Source organism: Loxodonta africana, chromosome 8 (assembly GCF_030014295.1).
Source record: "Loxodonta africana isolate mLoxAfr1 chromosome 8, mLoxAfr1.hap2, whole genome shotgun sequence".
Classification (NCBI taxonomy): domain Eukaryota; kingdom Metazoa; phylum Chordata; class Mammalia; order Proboscidea; family Elephantidae; genus Loxodonta; species Loxodonta africana.
Window position 1 is genome coordinate 16,814,200 of NC_087349.1, and position 15,789 is coordinate 16,829,988.

Below are 15,789 nucleotides of genomic sequence, written 5' to 3' on the forward strand. Positions count from 1 at the left end.
CCTGGGACACCCCGCATGGCCTTGGCTCCATGGGATGCCCCGCATGGCCTTGGCTTCCTGGGACGCCCCACATGGCCTTTGCTCCCTGGAACGCCGACGTGGCCTTCACTCCCTGGGATGCCCACATGGCCTTGGCTCCCTGGAACCCCCTGCTACCCTGATACCCGCTTGCAGCAATTCTGGGCATTCCAGCTCTTTTCCCAGCTCTGCTGCTGTTGACAAGATGGTAGAGAAGCTGGCTGGATTCTTGTGGAATATTCTGTGTTCACTGAATGGCAGGGCTTTGGGAGATGGTGTTGCTGCCGTCCTGATCTGCTGGTGACCTGGGCTTCCGTTTCCTCTTTGCTAAATTGTGGATTGGACGGGGTGATCTTCAGGGGCCTCCAGCTGTGTTACTCCAGGACTGATGCTCCTTCCATGTGTGAGAGTGAGAGGCAGTGTAGATAGCACATGCGTTCACACTCAGATTCAGAGATGGCTATCTGGTACAAGCACACCCCTGCTTCCGAGACCTCCGTGTCTGTGCTTCTGCCACCTAGATCTTGCTGTCAGCCTTAGACTTCCACTCATGAGGAAGACCTGCTGCCTGCCTGGCCTCCCACTGCAAATGCCTGTCCTTGCCACACTCACTCCCGGCAGCCCTGGGGAAGCCACAGCAGCAGAGTGAACTGGGAGGAGTAGAAACAGTCCCATGGTTTCTCCAAACTCAGGGGAGAGAAACCCTCTGTCCCAGTGCTACCTGGAGGAATACCATCTGCCAGCCAATAAACTCCTTCAGAAGATGCAGGCTGCCCACCTCTACCAGCCCTAGGCCTGCCTGTGCCTCCATGGCTCTCGTCCTATGAGGCATGGGCTGTGGGTGCTGAGGGATTGTGGACACAGAGCAGGAAGCCAGGATTGGAAGAGCCAAGGAAAGGCTAGGACCCAAAGCATAAGCCAGACCCAGGAAGTGCCCACAGGACAAAGACAGCCTGAAGTCAGGAGTCAGTAAACCAGAGCAGAGGTTTAAGACAATATCAGTGGGTCAGTCACCAAGCAAGCAGTCCCCTCAGCAAAGAAAGAACCAAGAAAAGGAAGCCCTGTAACTGACCCCATGTGCTTTCTGTTGCCCTCTCTCGGGAGATGAGCGAGGGCCTGGGGGCAGTGAGGAGTGGAAGGCCCTGATAAATGAGAACAGATCCTAACATGAAGTTGCTCCACCCCGGCTCTAGTGGGTCTCCAGGCTGTAAATGAAACCCGTATGAATGGTGGGCCTCTGGGATGGATAACCTCCAGTTCAGTAGATGGGGGAGAGTCTGCCATGGCGGCCTTTCTGCCAGCCTCCTTAAGGACCGCATGTGTTATCTCCCCTAGAGCTTGGACTTGTGGTGGACCAAGGCTCAGATGCTTCTCTGTTATCTTATGTGTGAAGAGGCCTGACAACATCATCATAGCTATGGCTTTAAAAAGGAGGTTTCCTGAAACAAACACCCAGTGCCAAAGCAAGCTGTGTTTTATCATCATTTTCAAATGAACTTTAAATTATATACAAATGATTTAATAGACTCCTGGGCATTTGGCACTGGAAGGACCTTGGAGATCATGTAACTCAACCCCATCTTTTCACTTGGAAAAATGAGACCCAAAGAGCTGAAGTACGTGTAGATGGGACAGAGGCCAGACCAAAATAGCCCACTCCTGATCGCAAACCCAGAGTACACTTCGATGCAACAGCAGGTCTCTAACTCAGCAAGCATCCCTGTCACCTGGAGAGCTTGCTCAACATCCCCGGAGATTCTGATTGGGACAGTCAGAGGTGGGGCCTAGGGACTCGCCTTCTAACAGATTCCCCAGGTGACAACCCACACGTGTCTGAGAACCAAAGCTCTGGAGCCTGCTGGCTGGAACTGCAGCAGAGGCCTTCAGCCTCTCAGAGGTCCTGCTGAGCCCTTGTCTGTCACCATCAACCAGGACTGAGCCATACAGCAGATGCCTCATCATACCAACCCAGGAATGCTGTCTTCAGCCTCAGGAACCAGATGGGAGATGGCTTGGAAAGGGGGAGGGAGCACCTGGAAGAGAAGTCCTCTTTATCCCTCCTGTCCCCATTGAAATTGTAGGGGCCCCTAGGTGAGACGCCACACTTGGTTTTGGGGGTCCTCTGCTAGCTCACAGCTGTGACTGGACTCTCCGTGGCTCCCTGTCACTGTGCTCCCCTCCACTGACCCAATCTGGGGACCCCCTGCTTACCCAGTTGCCTCTGATGTACCCAGGCACCCAACTTCAGAGACCACCAAGATCAATCAAGAAGGTTACCTTTCCAGGAAGACCTAATGGAGCATGTGTTTATTGTGTGTGAAGGCTTTTTTATCACTGTCACCTAATGGCGTTTATTAATCCCCCAGCCAGGCTGCCCATACTCAGATGACACATGGCATTTCATAATAGACTTTCCACCCTTCAGAGAGGCAGCACTTCGAACTTGGAATTACATCAAAGCAAACTAAATTTCCAACTTTAAACGTGTTACCCACCCTCTTCCATCAGAGGAATCCTTTTCTAAACCACTTTCTGAGAGTAATAGTTGCTCTATGACTTTTTTTTTTTTTAATCTGGGCTTAATAGAAAAAAGATTGCCATGGTAATAGATTTTCATCTTTCATAATAGGTATTTCTTTTCTCGGGCTCATCCATCAGATTTAGAATTGCAATTCGTTAGTGTTTTGTCCGTTATTGCAGCAAGTTGTATAAACAGTTAATTACTTATAACTTAATTTGAATATTACACAGAGCATTTGACATAGAAGATATGTAACAAGATTCAGGCATAAAAAAGTCAACTCGTGTTTCCTTTAAAGCAAGAAGAACAAAGAACGGTGCTTGCTAGGGGGGCTAGACAGATATTGAAAACAAAATAAGTTAGCTGATCAGATTTTCAGGTGGTGAGGGGCAGTACTAGGTATACAAGCAAAGCTCGCTGTGACTTCTCATAAATTGAATTAATTGATCATTGTTCCTTCTTATCTCACTTAGGATCTCCTCCTTGCTTTAACACTTCCTCTTCCCCACCAGGAAGTTCTTGGGTGGTACAAATGGTTAAGCACCGCTACTAACCCAAAGGTTGGAGGTTCGAACCCACCCAGAGGCACCTCAGAAGAAAGGCTGGATGCCCTGCTTCTGAAATGCTCCAGCCATTGAAAACCGTACAGAGCACAGTTCTACTCGGCGTACGTGGGGTCGCCATGAGTCGGAATCGACTCAGCAGCAACTGGCTTGGGTTCTTTTGTTGTTGTTTTATTCCTCGTCACAGCTCCATTCTCTTGTACGCCCCACTTTCCCTGTCCCCCTTGGTAAGAACGCAGCACCGCGGCTGTATCTGTCCCGGGCCACATCCCCAATTTAGATTGCTTTTGGTTGTGTCACCTTTCCTGCTTCTACACCCAACTGAATTAGGCCTTTGGGAATCCAGAGATACTGGGTGAGCTCCGGGTAGTATCTTTTTAATAAAAACTATTTTAATTCTCCTCGTGATGATTGTTCAGCAATCCAGGGTTGCCACAATTTCTCTTAAACACATTAAGACAGTCAGTAGCTGACATACCGCTATGATAGTCAGCCTTTCCAAGGAAGCTGTAATGCAGAAATCAGTTGGCAAGATTACTGTGTAACAAAAACATTTGAGGAAGATGGTGAAGATGGGTTTAATAAGTGGAAGCGGCACACACTCTCAGCTCTCCAGGGGCATGGTCCTCATCTGGCAGTGTGAGCAGCTGGTTATTCCTTGGTGGCTGGAATCAGAAAGAGGCTTGGTGAAAGAGCCCTGTTGGTGGGTGCCTAAGCCATCTTTTCCTTTTGGTAATGTACCCAGTTGTTTACAAGTGGAGTCTCCACAGGCCCAGATCTGTGAATGATGAGCAAAAGCAAGGAATTTCTCTCTCCACATTAAGATTAAGTGTTAGCGGCTCCCTAAATGAAGGAAGCAATTTTTTACCACTTGCAAAGCTTCTCCCTCATTCTTCGGGGAATTTCCTATGTTAATTGATGCAGTGTTAAATTTATGCACTGTTGAAATTCAGCCCAACAGCAGCTACTTACAGCACCCATACAGAGATCGCAGGAGAATTTATCAAGCTGGCACTCAACCCTGCAGCCAGAGGCACTAGGGTCTGGGTTTGAGCAGGGCATGATACAGTCATAACACAGAATGTTTTACCAGTTAATTCATCTTTTTTTTTTTTTAATTCAACTTGACATTGTATCTGTTGATATCTCTGACAGAAGGGGGACGGTTTTATACCACCTCTGCCACCCTGTGGGGGCAACTGAGTGGAGTTTGATGGCGTGTTCATAGTCCAGCCAGAGCTTTCTGAGGCCCCCATGCCTCCAAGGAGTCACCAGCTGTACTGCTGGGCTATCTCTGAAGCTTGGAATTCCAGCACATGTAGCAACGTATTTTGTGAATGTGGTTGAAAGGGTTATTAAAACACTTTCTCTTCGTTTTCTGTTTGTTCGCATCTGTTTTTACAGTGTCTTTATGTCAGACCAGCCACTGATCCTGAGTCCAGCCAGGCCCACAGTGACTCTCTCTCTCAGGGAGTTGTAACATAGCCCTGCGTGATCTGCCTGAAAAATTACCCCTCTGTACTGGGTTGGAGTTGCAGAGAAGAAAACAGTAGAAAGAATCCCTAGACTTTTTTTTTTTAACAACTTATTTTTGTTGTTAAGAATACACACAGCAGAATATACACCAATTCAACAATTTCTACATATACAGTTCAGTGACATTGATCACATTCTTTGAGTTGTGTAACCATTCTTACCCTGCTTCTCTGAGTGTTCCTCCACCATTAACATAAACTCATTACCCCGTAAGTTTTCTATCTAATCTTTCAAGTTGTTGCTGTCAGTTTTGAACCCGTATAGATAGATCTTAAAAGAGCACAATGCTCAAGGCAGACATTCTTTAGTAGTTAAGCTAAACTATTGTTTGATTTTGAGAAGACTTCAGAGAATATTTTTGGTTTGAGGTTTAAAGATTATCTCAGAACAATAGTTTCAGCTGTTTATCCAGCCTCCATAGCTCCAGAAACTCTGGATTCCATGAGAATTTGAAATTCTCTTCTGCGTTTTCCCCCTTTTGATCAGGACTCTTCTGTAGAAGAACCCTAAGACTTTTGAAAAACACTGTTTCTTTAATTTTGTTGTGGTAGCAGTGGGTTATTTGGCCACACTTGAAATCAAGTACATTCTTACATGGCTGTTGCTTTAACCTTAAGATCTAACGTGTAGGGGGAGCAACCCTGTGTACTCTTGACCAGGCAGCTCATAGCTTAGCATTCTCATTGCCCTGTAACATTGAGCATATAATCTTCAGAGTGCCATGGCAAAGCAGCATCGCTTCTAGGTGATCATTTTCTTCAGTAACTAAATGGCCTTGGATGGTGGGCTCATTATCTGTCTCCTTTCTGCTGACTTTCATTTTGTATTTGATAAATAGTGTCAGGGCAAGGTATCAATAAGCCTGAACTTACAGAGCTTCCTGTTTGTGTAAGTGGAAGCACCTTCACACAGATTAAGTTGCAGAGTCGTGAGGACAAATGAGATGCTATGGTATTTGGCATTGCAGGTACAGTAACTGGCTTTCACTTGGTAGGGACTCAGTTTTGTTTTTTTTTTCCAGCAACTACAGAGCTCACATGAGTGATCAGTTTGAGATGAGTCTCCCAACCCAGCATCAGTCCTGCAAGATTTCTCTCCGCTAAGCAGTCTTCCACTTTATCTACTTTTTCTTTCCTGTTTCCTTTAGGCAGTATCTAGCTTTTCTGACTTACTTCCTGTGGACTGATCAGTGTCTTTTCTGACCATTAGCATGTGCTTCTCTCTAAGCTAGTTTGCCTACTTTGGTATCTGGTCTTCTTTGGTGCACTGTGGTCCCATGGATATCATAGGAAAATCCACCACCCTTTGTGTCTATGACCCAGAACAATCTCTTGTGTTGCCTTCCACTCTTCCTGTTCTGCCCCTTGATTTTACCCTGGGCTGGTTCCCACCTCTTACAATTTGGCTACTTGTCCCCTCAGCTCCCCCTCCAGTCCCACCCCCAGCCTTCTGTCTGTGTTCCATGCACAGTGAAAAACCCTCTGCCAGCCTCCCCCTATCTCTCCAACTACAGAGCATTGTCCTCTTCAGAACTAGGCAGAACTGCCCCTCTTTGATCTATTCCTTCTCTGGAAGGGGGCGCAAGAAACTAGGAGATGAAAGAAACGAACATGACTTTCTCCCATACCCTGGTTGAGTAGTGGTTAAGTGCTACAGCTGCTAACCAAAAGGTCGGCAGTTCAGATCCACCAGGTGCTCCTTGGAAACCCTATGGGGCAGTTCTACTCTGTCCTGTAGGGTTGCTATGAGTCAGAATTGACTCAATGGCAATGGGTTGGGTTTTTTTGGTTTTTGGTACATCCTTTTGTTCCTTTGAATTTCATACTGTGTGTATGTATTACTTAAGAAAATAAAATTTTAACATATCACCCTGTGTTATTCCTTAGATTTCCCATGGGTATATGTATTTGTCTCTTCATAGCACCTAACTCAGGTCTGGAGTACCTAACTCAGTGATCGAGTACCTAACTCAGTGCTAGAGTATCTCGTAGGAACTCAAGAGCCCTGCCATTGGGTGGCTGGAAGAGGAGGGATGGGGGGATGAGGAATGAACAGATGAGCTAGAGGCTACCTTTGGCCGGACCTAGCCTCTACTTCCTGAGTAATTTCAAAACTAAAGGGGAAAGTCACCTTTTCTTAAAGATTTCTAAGGATGGAAATAGCATACTCCTGTTCCAGCTGGTTATCGAATTTCAACCTGACAGTTCACAATTCTCCCTACGCACCTCACCCACAAAAGTATATAGGTGAATGGAATATAGGGGCCATTTCTGCAGTTTGGGGTTAGGTTCTCTGTATAGCTGTGCCCAGCATTGTGAGCACACCAGCAGTTGCATTCTGCCTGGTGTGAGCAGAGGTTTCTGGGGAAGAATCTTCAGTTCTTCGATTGACAGGCTCCTTCTCAGAGCCTTTGGAGTTTAACTCTTCCCACCACCACAATCCCCCATCTTGGAAATAGCTTTCCCCCAGTCACTGTGGCCACCAGAAGTGTCTCCACACATTTCCAAATGCCCCTGGTCATGAGGTGGTGCGTGTGCACATGCACACACATACGTGCACGGCGTGATCCAGGCCACGCGCCTTCTCACAGTTTTGAGCTTGGCCTGGTGGTGGGAGGGGTTACTGAGAATTATCCATGTAATACAGTGGTGTGTGTCACAGCTAATCATATTTGAGACCAGGAAACACATTCCTTGTTTTACATGTTATTAAGGGGAAAGCAATTTGAAAAGCAATACAAATTATACTAACCAGCGACTACCATTTTTTTGTCCCCTCCTCCTGGTGGTAAAACTTAGGTTTTCTGTTTCTCTTCCAGGGCGTGCTTGAGAAGGGAGGATAAAATCAACTTTGAAAATGAGCAAAACTCCATCCATGTTAACTCCAGAGGTGGAACATTTGTTTTTTCCGAGTAAGAGAATAACCTATTTAAAGAGAAGAACTTTAAAGAGAAGTACCAGAGAGCGGATTCAACAGAAGCAAATCACGATTTGATTGGCAACAGTTTGCAAAGCCAAGGCCTAGATCAGGGGTCAGTCATCAAAGGACAGCTTCAGTGTTAAGACAGCCCCTTTACCATGATTAAAAGAGAAAGGCATGCCTCTCACCACCTTTCTTATTTTTCAATTCATTTCTACTGACCTCAAGTCTTTCTCTTCTAACCAAGCCCCATGGCTGGGTGAGCCTGTGTCCTGCAGAGCAGGAAAAGGGGGCAGCAGTGCTGGGCGGAATTGTCCAGGCTGTGGCACGTTGGCTTTTCCTGTTCTTTGATCATGTAATGGCTGCTGTGTTTTAACTTATTACGTGACCTTGCCAGTAAGAAGACGAGAGAGAGCATGTACCTCTTTTACGGAAATGATGTTTATGATTACAAGTGAAATAAGGCATTTTTTAATCAACATAAAGGCAGCCTAGGCTTATACAAACCTCTTCTCTATCATGAATACTGACATCCATACTCCACTGAATATCAATAATAAATATATTTTCTGACGAAGACTGGCGTTGTAGCCTGAGGCCTCACGTATTCCTTTTTTTTCTGGGTTAGATGGCCCAGCTTGTGGGAATGGAGTTGGTGTGTATTGTTATCACTTTGCATTTGTGCTGTGCCTTTCCTCTCAAAAGCTCCAAAACACTTCGCAGAGCCTCCGACAGGCGAGCGATAACTTAGAACCTGTCTCTCAGGTAGGTAGAATGTAGTACGATCTTTACAAATTGCATGAACCTTCCTTTCTTTGAGGTGATGTAAGTCATCCTGCCTGGGGCAAGAACTAGATTAGATAACCTTGGTAAGGAACTTTTGACCCTACAAAACTATGAAATGTTAAATAAAAAAAAAAAAAAAGTCAGCCCTTAGAGTTTTCCTCTTTCCAATTTCATTAAAACTTCCTGGTTATAACTCTGGCTTTTCTACCTGAGGCCCAGTGCTTTGCCCCTTTCTTTGAGTGGGTTGGAAACAAGTATTCACATTGGAGCTAAACTGAAAGGTCTTTCAAGGAAGTGGATGGAGGAGATAATGCCAGTGCTATGTGATGTTCAGATGTCTTTCATCATGCTGGGTTTTATTTTATTTTATTAGAGAGGGGAGTGATTTAATGAAATGATTAAGAATACAGGCTCTGGAATAAGGTGACCCTGATTCGGGCTCTGCTACTGACGGGCTGTGTGACCTTGGGCTGGTCACCAAACCATACTAAGCCTCCACCGCTTCAGCTGTAAAAAGGAGGGGAAATGAAAGAACCTACTTCTTAGGTTTACTGGGAAGACTCCAAATGCTGGGCTTGCACATTTGATCTGGCCCATAAATGTGGTTGGTTTGTGTGATTATTCAATAATTAAAACCTATTGCCATCAAGTCAATTCCAACTCATAGTGACCCTATAGGACAGAGTGGAATTGCCTCATAAGGTTTCCAAGGCTGTAATCGTTACGGAAGCAGACTGCCACATCCTTCTCCCATGGAGCGGCTGGTGGGTTCAAAGTCACAACCTTTTGGTTGGTAGCTGAACACTTAACAACTGTACCACCATGGCTCCTTGATATAAACTGATAGAGTGAGATGGAAAGAGTACCCACATGCCCAAGTGCCTTTTATTGAGAGAGGTCTGGGTGAACTTAGCTTATGCTGGGAAAATTTCAACCAGCCCATGTAAACAGCATGTGTAGCCTCTTACTCACTTAATTCCCATGTTGGTTCCATTTGAATGGCAGCTTCCTGCACACTCGTGAACACCTGATTCTTACTCTGAGTGACATGGGTGACTCTCCTACCGTAATTATTGAGATGCTCTGTGATTGTGTTTTTTTGCTGATGTTTTAATGGTGCAAAACGAGCTGAGTTTGTGTGCAAGTGAAGGCGGCAGGGGTAGCTGAGGAGTAGCATGTTTGGCACCATCTGGATGGCATCCAGGTAACTGGCTGGGAGAAATACTAGGTACACAAAAAGAAATGTTTACACAGTGACTGGCTGGAGTGTTTGCAAATCTGCTAACTCACAAATTCCCTCGTATACCGCTTTGTTTTGCAATTTAGAGCCAAGAACTTGGCACATCCCAGGCTGCCAGCCTTGTCTCTGGCAGGGAGATGCAGTCCTGAAGAACCAGGCATTTAAGGCTAAATCCAGGAGAATGGGAGGGTGGTTTTGTCAGTACCCTCTCTCCAAGCATCTGATTATTAGTTTATCATCCTGGTAAACATGATGGGTGCAAGGGAAAAGACAGCACTTTGTGGGAAATAAAAGGCCAGACGAAGCCTTTGTTCTACTTGTGTGGAGACCTCCCTGCTTGCTGTACAGCCCTCTGTCCATGTCACTGCTAGCTCTTGGGGGTGACCATTTGGGAGGAATGTTACGATTGACATGAGGCTCATGGGAATGACATGTACCAATCAGTTTCTGCATTGAATAGGACACACCTTGAACCACAGTAGTTTAGCTCATGAAGCCAAGAAGAACAAAGTTATCTTGAAAGTTGGTCAGGTGTTATCACATATGACACGTGGTTGGTGAACTGTAGAAGACAAACTTGGTTCACCCAGCACAGAGATCTCTGAGAAGTCAGTAACTTCTTAGAGAAAACTTCCCAACCTGTAATGGCTTAAAGATTTGTTTACTTATCACATTAATAGCAAACATGGAATATTAAAAGCCAGACGCTGAGGCCTCCTGGTTGACTAACAAGATTCCTCTCTATAGCAGTTCTGAGTAGTGTTTTGCATAAAACTGAACGAGCTGCCAGATGTCCTCAAATTCTCTGGATTCGGCGTTGGGAGCCTCTGGTTCTTAGCTGGATATCTTGCTGGAAACCCACTTCAGTGACCCATAGGAGCTGACCCTTTCAAGATTTAAGAATTAGAGCAGTTGAAGAACAATGGCAGGGCAGTGGTAACTTACTGTGATTTAACCAAATGGGTTGAAGAATTGGAGCCAGTCTGTTTTGAGTTAATATTCTTGAAAAATATTCATTGCTCATACTCTTTCTCTCACTGCACCCCACTCCCCCCCAAGTTTCTTCCCATTTCTCTCCTTCCCTATTTGCCTCTTTTTTCATCTCTTTCTCTAGCCTCATCTGTCTGTCCAACCTTGGCCTTTCAGGCTTTCTCTTGAGAGATGATTTGGAAGCATGAAGGACCTGCCTGGCCCTGAGTCCTGAGTCCTGGGCTCTTGTCTTAGTTCTGTGACTGCTGCCACTTGGACAGGTCACTGCCCCTGCATTTCTCACTGTAGAGTGGCCAGTTCATCCTCCTTTCCATTATAAGTGATTTTTGATATTTCCCTACTTTTCTTCTCCAGCCTCCTAAATAATTTAGTCATAGATATACTACTTATTTAATAATTTCTTATGCTTTCAGCTTTTTCTTTTAGCAGTCCACAAAATGTTATTGGTTAATAATAATATGAAATATAAGGAAAAAGAGTACACAGAAAGAATGTAAAATCCAGGCGGAGCCAAGATAGCAGAATAGACAGATGCTTCCGGCAAGCCCCCCTCTTTACAACTAAGACCTGAAAAAACAAGTGAAAAAAGTATATTTCTGACAAGGTGGGAGCCCTGAGCTTCAAAGGCAAAATTAGAAAATGAACTGAGGGGCAGGGGGAGTAAGAGATCGTTCAGAAGCAGAGAGGAGTTGCCAGATACGAATCGTGGGAGCCCTCAGGCACCATTCCCAGAGCAGCGGCGGCAACGGGCTCCTACTAGCATTCGGCCGCAGTTTCCTCAGAGAGAAGCAGCCAGCCACACAGCCTACTCACACCTCCGGAACCTGAGGAGAGCGGCGCTCTTGACAAAAGCTAAGTACTTGTGTATATTTTTAACAGCCCCCCCCCCCCCCCGCCACCTGCAAACCGGCTTCAGCAGCTGAATTCCCTGGGCCTGAGGTAGACCCTGGTGAGCACCTAGAGCCATCCTCCTGGCCTTGGGGAAGGAAAAAATTTGCATTTGGGAGAAAAGATAATTTGCTACCTCCACTAACCGGGGGAGCTCAGGGTAAAAGCAGCTCCTGTCCAGGCATAAACCGCTGGTGCACTTTGAGCACCTTTCCCTTCTGCATGGATCTGTGTGGGCCTATTTTGGGAGAATAGGCCCTTGTTGGCAGACTCCAACCATTTCAGCTGTGTGGTGGAGAGGTGGGTTTTTGATGTTTGACATTGCCTATTAAACAAGGCCCTCACCTACCCACATCAGGGACCTAAGGACTGGTAGCTCCACTCAGGTCACCCAGCCACCTGTGATGGGGGTACAGAGATAACTGGTACCTCCCAGTCCTTACAACCAAAAACTTTGGGTGCCCATGGTCAGTCTGCAGAACCCACCCACCTGCATGCTCTAGGTAGCAGGGACGCGCTTTCCTCAGAGATACTCGGGGGTCAGTTCTCAGCCCCCTGCCTTGTTCAGCATGTGACCCCCTGCTGCAATCAGATACTGGTATATACGCCAATCACCCCTGCCCCTCTAAGACTGTAGGACAAAGCCTATACCACACACCTGATGATCAGCTACCTGGCAACCTGAGCTGAATTCATACAAGAAAACTGAATGGACTCCTAGACTGATATGCCTGGTAACAGCACTAGCCAGCTGGGACAGGACGTCAGAGGTCCAAAGGCAAAAATAATCAAGCTAGCTCACTCAAGCAACCCATAGGGGTACACCAAAACAAAAGAAAGCAAAAAGCTACGGAACAGTAAGCAATCATAAACTAATACAATAACTTATTGATGACTCAAAGACAACAGTCAATATCAAGTCACATAAAGAAACAGACCATGATCACCTCAACAGGCTCTCAAAACAAAGAATCCAGGGACCTTCTAGATGAAAGTGCATTCCTGGAATTACCAGATGCAGAATACGAAAGTTTAATATACAGAACCCTTCGAAACATCAGGAAGGAAATGAGAAAATACGCAGAACGAGCCGAGGAACACACAGATAAAGCAACTGAAGAAATGAGATTATTCAGGAACATAATGAAAAGTTTAATAAGCTGGAAAAATCCATAGACAGCAATCAGAAATTCAGAAGATTAACAATAAAATTACAGAAGTAGACAACTCAATAGAAAGTCAGAGGAGAAGAATTGAGCAAGTAGAAGCTAGAATTTCTGAACTCAAAGATAAATCACTTGGCACTAAGATATTTGAAGAAAAATCAGATAAACGAATTTTAAGAAATGAAGAAAACTTAAGAAAGATGTGGGACTCTATCAAGACAAATAACCTAGTGATTGGAGTACCAGAACAGGGAGGGATAACAGAAAATGCAGAGAGAATTGTTGAAGATTTATTGGCAGAAAACTTCCCTGATATCGTGAAAGATGAGAAGATATCTATCCAAGATGCTCATCGAACTCCACATAAGATAAATCTTAAAAGAAAGTCACCAAGACATAATCAACCTTCCCAAAACCAAAGATAAAGAGAGAATTATAAGAGCAGCGAGGGATAAATGAAAAGTCACCTACGAAGGAGCGCCAATAAGAATAAGCTCAGACTACTCGGCAGAAACCATACAGGCAAGAAGACAATGGGATGACATATTTAAAAAATTGAAGGAAAAAAATTGCCTCTCAAGAATCATATATCCATCAAAACTGTCTCCTAAATATGAAGGTGAAATTAAGACATTTCCAGATAAACACAAGTTTAGGGAATTCGTAAAAACAAAACCAAAACTACAGAAATACTAAAGGGAGTTCTTTGGTTATAAAATCAATAATATCAGCTACCAATCCAAGACTAGAACACTGGGCAGAGCAACCAGAAGTCAACCCAGACAGGGAAATCCAAAAAACAAAGCAAGATTATTTAAAAAAAAAAAAAAAGCTCAAAACAGGGTAACAGCGATGTTATTACATAAAAGAAGACAACATTAGAATAATAAAGAGGGACTAAGAAATGTTATACACCTTCCATACGGAGAGGAAGATACGGCAATACAAAGAAATAAAAGTTAGGTTTAAATTTAGAAAAATAGGGGTAAATAATAAGGTAACAGCAAAGGAGACAAACTATCCTACCCATCAAAATAAAATACAAGAAAAAAATAGAGACTCAGCAGAAACAAAATCGACAACAACAAATATGAGGAAAGGACAATTTATAAAGATAATCTACTCAGCACATAAAATTAAGTGGGAAAAAGAAACTGTCAACAACACACAAAAAAAAGACATCAAAATGATAGCACTAAATTACCTACCCATAATTACCCTGAATGTAAATGGACTAAATGCACCAATAAAGAAACAGAGAGTGGCAGAATGGGTTAAGAAACAAAATCAGTCTATATGCTGCCTATAGGAGGCACACCTTAGACTTAGAGACACAAACATACTAAAACTCAAAGGATGGAAAAATATATATATATCAAGCAAATAACAATCAAAAAGGAGCAGGAGTGGCAATATTTCTCACAAAACAGACTTTAAAGTTAAATCCATCAGAAAGGATAAGGAAGGACACTATATAATGATTAAAGGGACAATACACCAAGAAGATATAACCATATTAAATATTTATGTACCTGATGACAGGGCTGCGAGATACATAAAACAAACTCTTATCAGCATTGAAGAGTGAGATAGACAGCTCCACAATAACGGTAGGAGGTTTCAACACACCACTTCCGGTGAAGGACAGGACATCCAGAAAGAAACTCAATAAAGACACGGAAGATCTAAATGCCACAGTCAACCAACTTGACCTCATAGACATATACAGAACACTCTACCCAACAGCAAACAACTATTCTTTCTTTTCTAGTGCACATGGAACATTCTCTAGAATAGACCACATATCAGGTCATAAAGCAAGCCTTAGTAGAATCCAAAACACTGAAATATTACAAAGCATCTTCTATTCTCTGACCATAAGGCCATAAAAGTAGGAATCAATAACAGAAAAAGGAGGGAAAAGAAATCAAACACTTGGAAGCTGAACAATACCCTGCTCAAAAAAGACTGGATTATAGAAGACATTAAGGATGGAATAAAGAAATTCAGAGAATCCAATGAGAATGAAAACACTTCCTATCAGAACCTTTGGGACACAGCGAAAGCAGTGCTCAGAGGCCAATTTATATCAATAAATGCACACATCCAAAAAGAAGAAACGGCTGAAATCAAAGAATTATCCCTACAACTGGAACAAATAGAGAGCAACAAAAGAAACCCACAGGCAACAGAAGAAAACAAAAAATAAAAATTAGAGCTGAACTAAATGAAATAGAAAACAAACACAATTGAAAGAATTAACAAGACCAAAAGCTGGCTTTTCGAAAAAATCAACAAAATTGATTAACCACTGGCCAAACTGACAAAAACAGGAGAGGAAGCAAATAACCCAAATAAGAAATGAGATGGGTGATATTACAACAGACCCAACTGAAGTTAAAAGAATCATATCAAATTACTATGAAAAATTGTACTCTAACAAATTTGAAAACCTAGAAGAAATGGATGAATTCCTAGAAACACACTACCTACCTAAACTAACAAACAGAGGTAGAACAACTAAATAGACCCATAACAAAAGAAGAGATTGAAAAGGTAATCAAAAAACTCCCAACAAAAAAAAGCCCTGGTCCGGACAGCTTCGCTGCGGAGTTCTACCAAACTTTCAGAGAAGAGTTAACACCACCACTAGTAAAGGTATTTCAGAGCATAGAAAAGGACGGAATACTACCAAACGCATTCTATGAAGCCACCATATCCCTAATACCAAAACCAGGTAGAGACATCACAAGAAAAGAAAATTATAGACCTATATCCCTCATGAACTTAGATGCAAAAATCCTCAACAAAATTCTAGCCAATAAAATTCAACAACATATCAAAAAAATAATTGACCATGACCAAGTGGGATTCATACCAGTTATGCAGGGATGGTTCAACATTAGAAAAACAATGTAATCCACCACATAAATAAAAGACAAGAATCACATGATTTTATCAATCGATGCAGAAAAGGCATTTGACAAAGTTCAACACCCATCCATGATAAAAACTCTCAGCAAAATAGGAAAACAAGGAAAATTCCTCAACGTAATAAAGGGCATTTATACAAAGCCAATAGCCAACATCACCCTAAATGGAGAAAGCCTGAACGCATTCCCATTGAGATGGGGAACCAGACAAGGATGCCCTTTATCACTT

The 15,789-nt window shown here is 43.6% G+C and overlaps 1 protein-coding gene across 1 annotated transcript in view; it reads left to right on the forward strand.

Moving 5' to 3' along the window:
- Positions 1-8,136, forward strand: part of CHCHD3 (coiled-coil-helix-coiled-coil-helix domain containing 3) — a 336,220-nt gene extending 328,084 nt beyond the window's left edge. The window contains exon 8 of the mRNA XM_003420879.4: positions 7,457-8,136. Within this exon, the coding sequence (XP_003420927.2) occupies positions 7,457-7,480 (24 nt within the window). The 3' untranslated portion in view covers positions 7,481-8,136. The remainder of the gene's footprint in view (positions 1-7,456) is intronic.
- Positions 8,137-15,789: the final 7,653 nt, after the last annotated feature.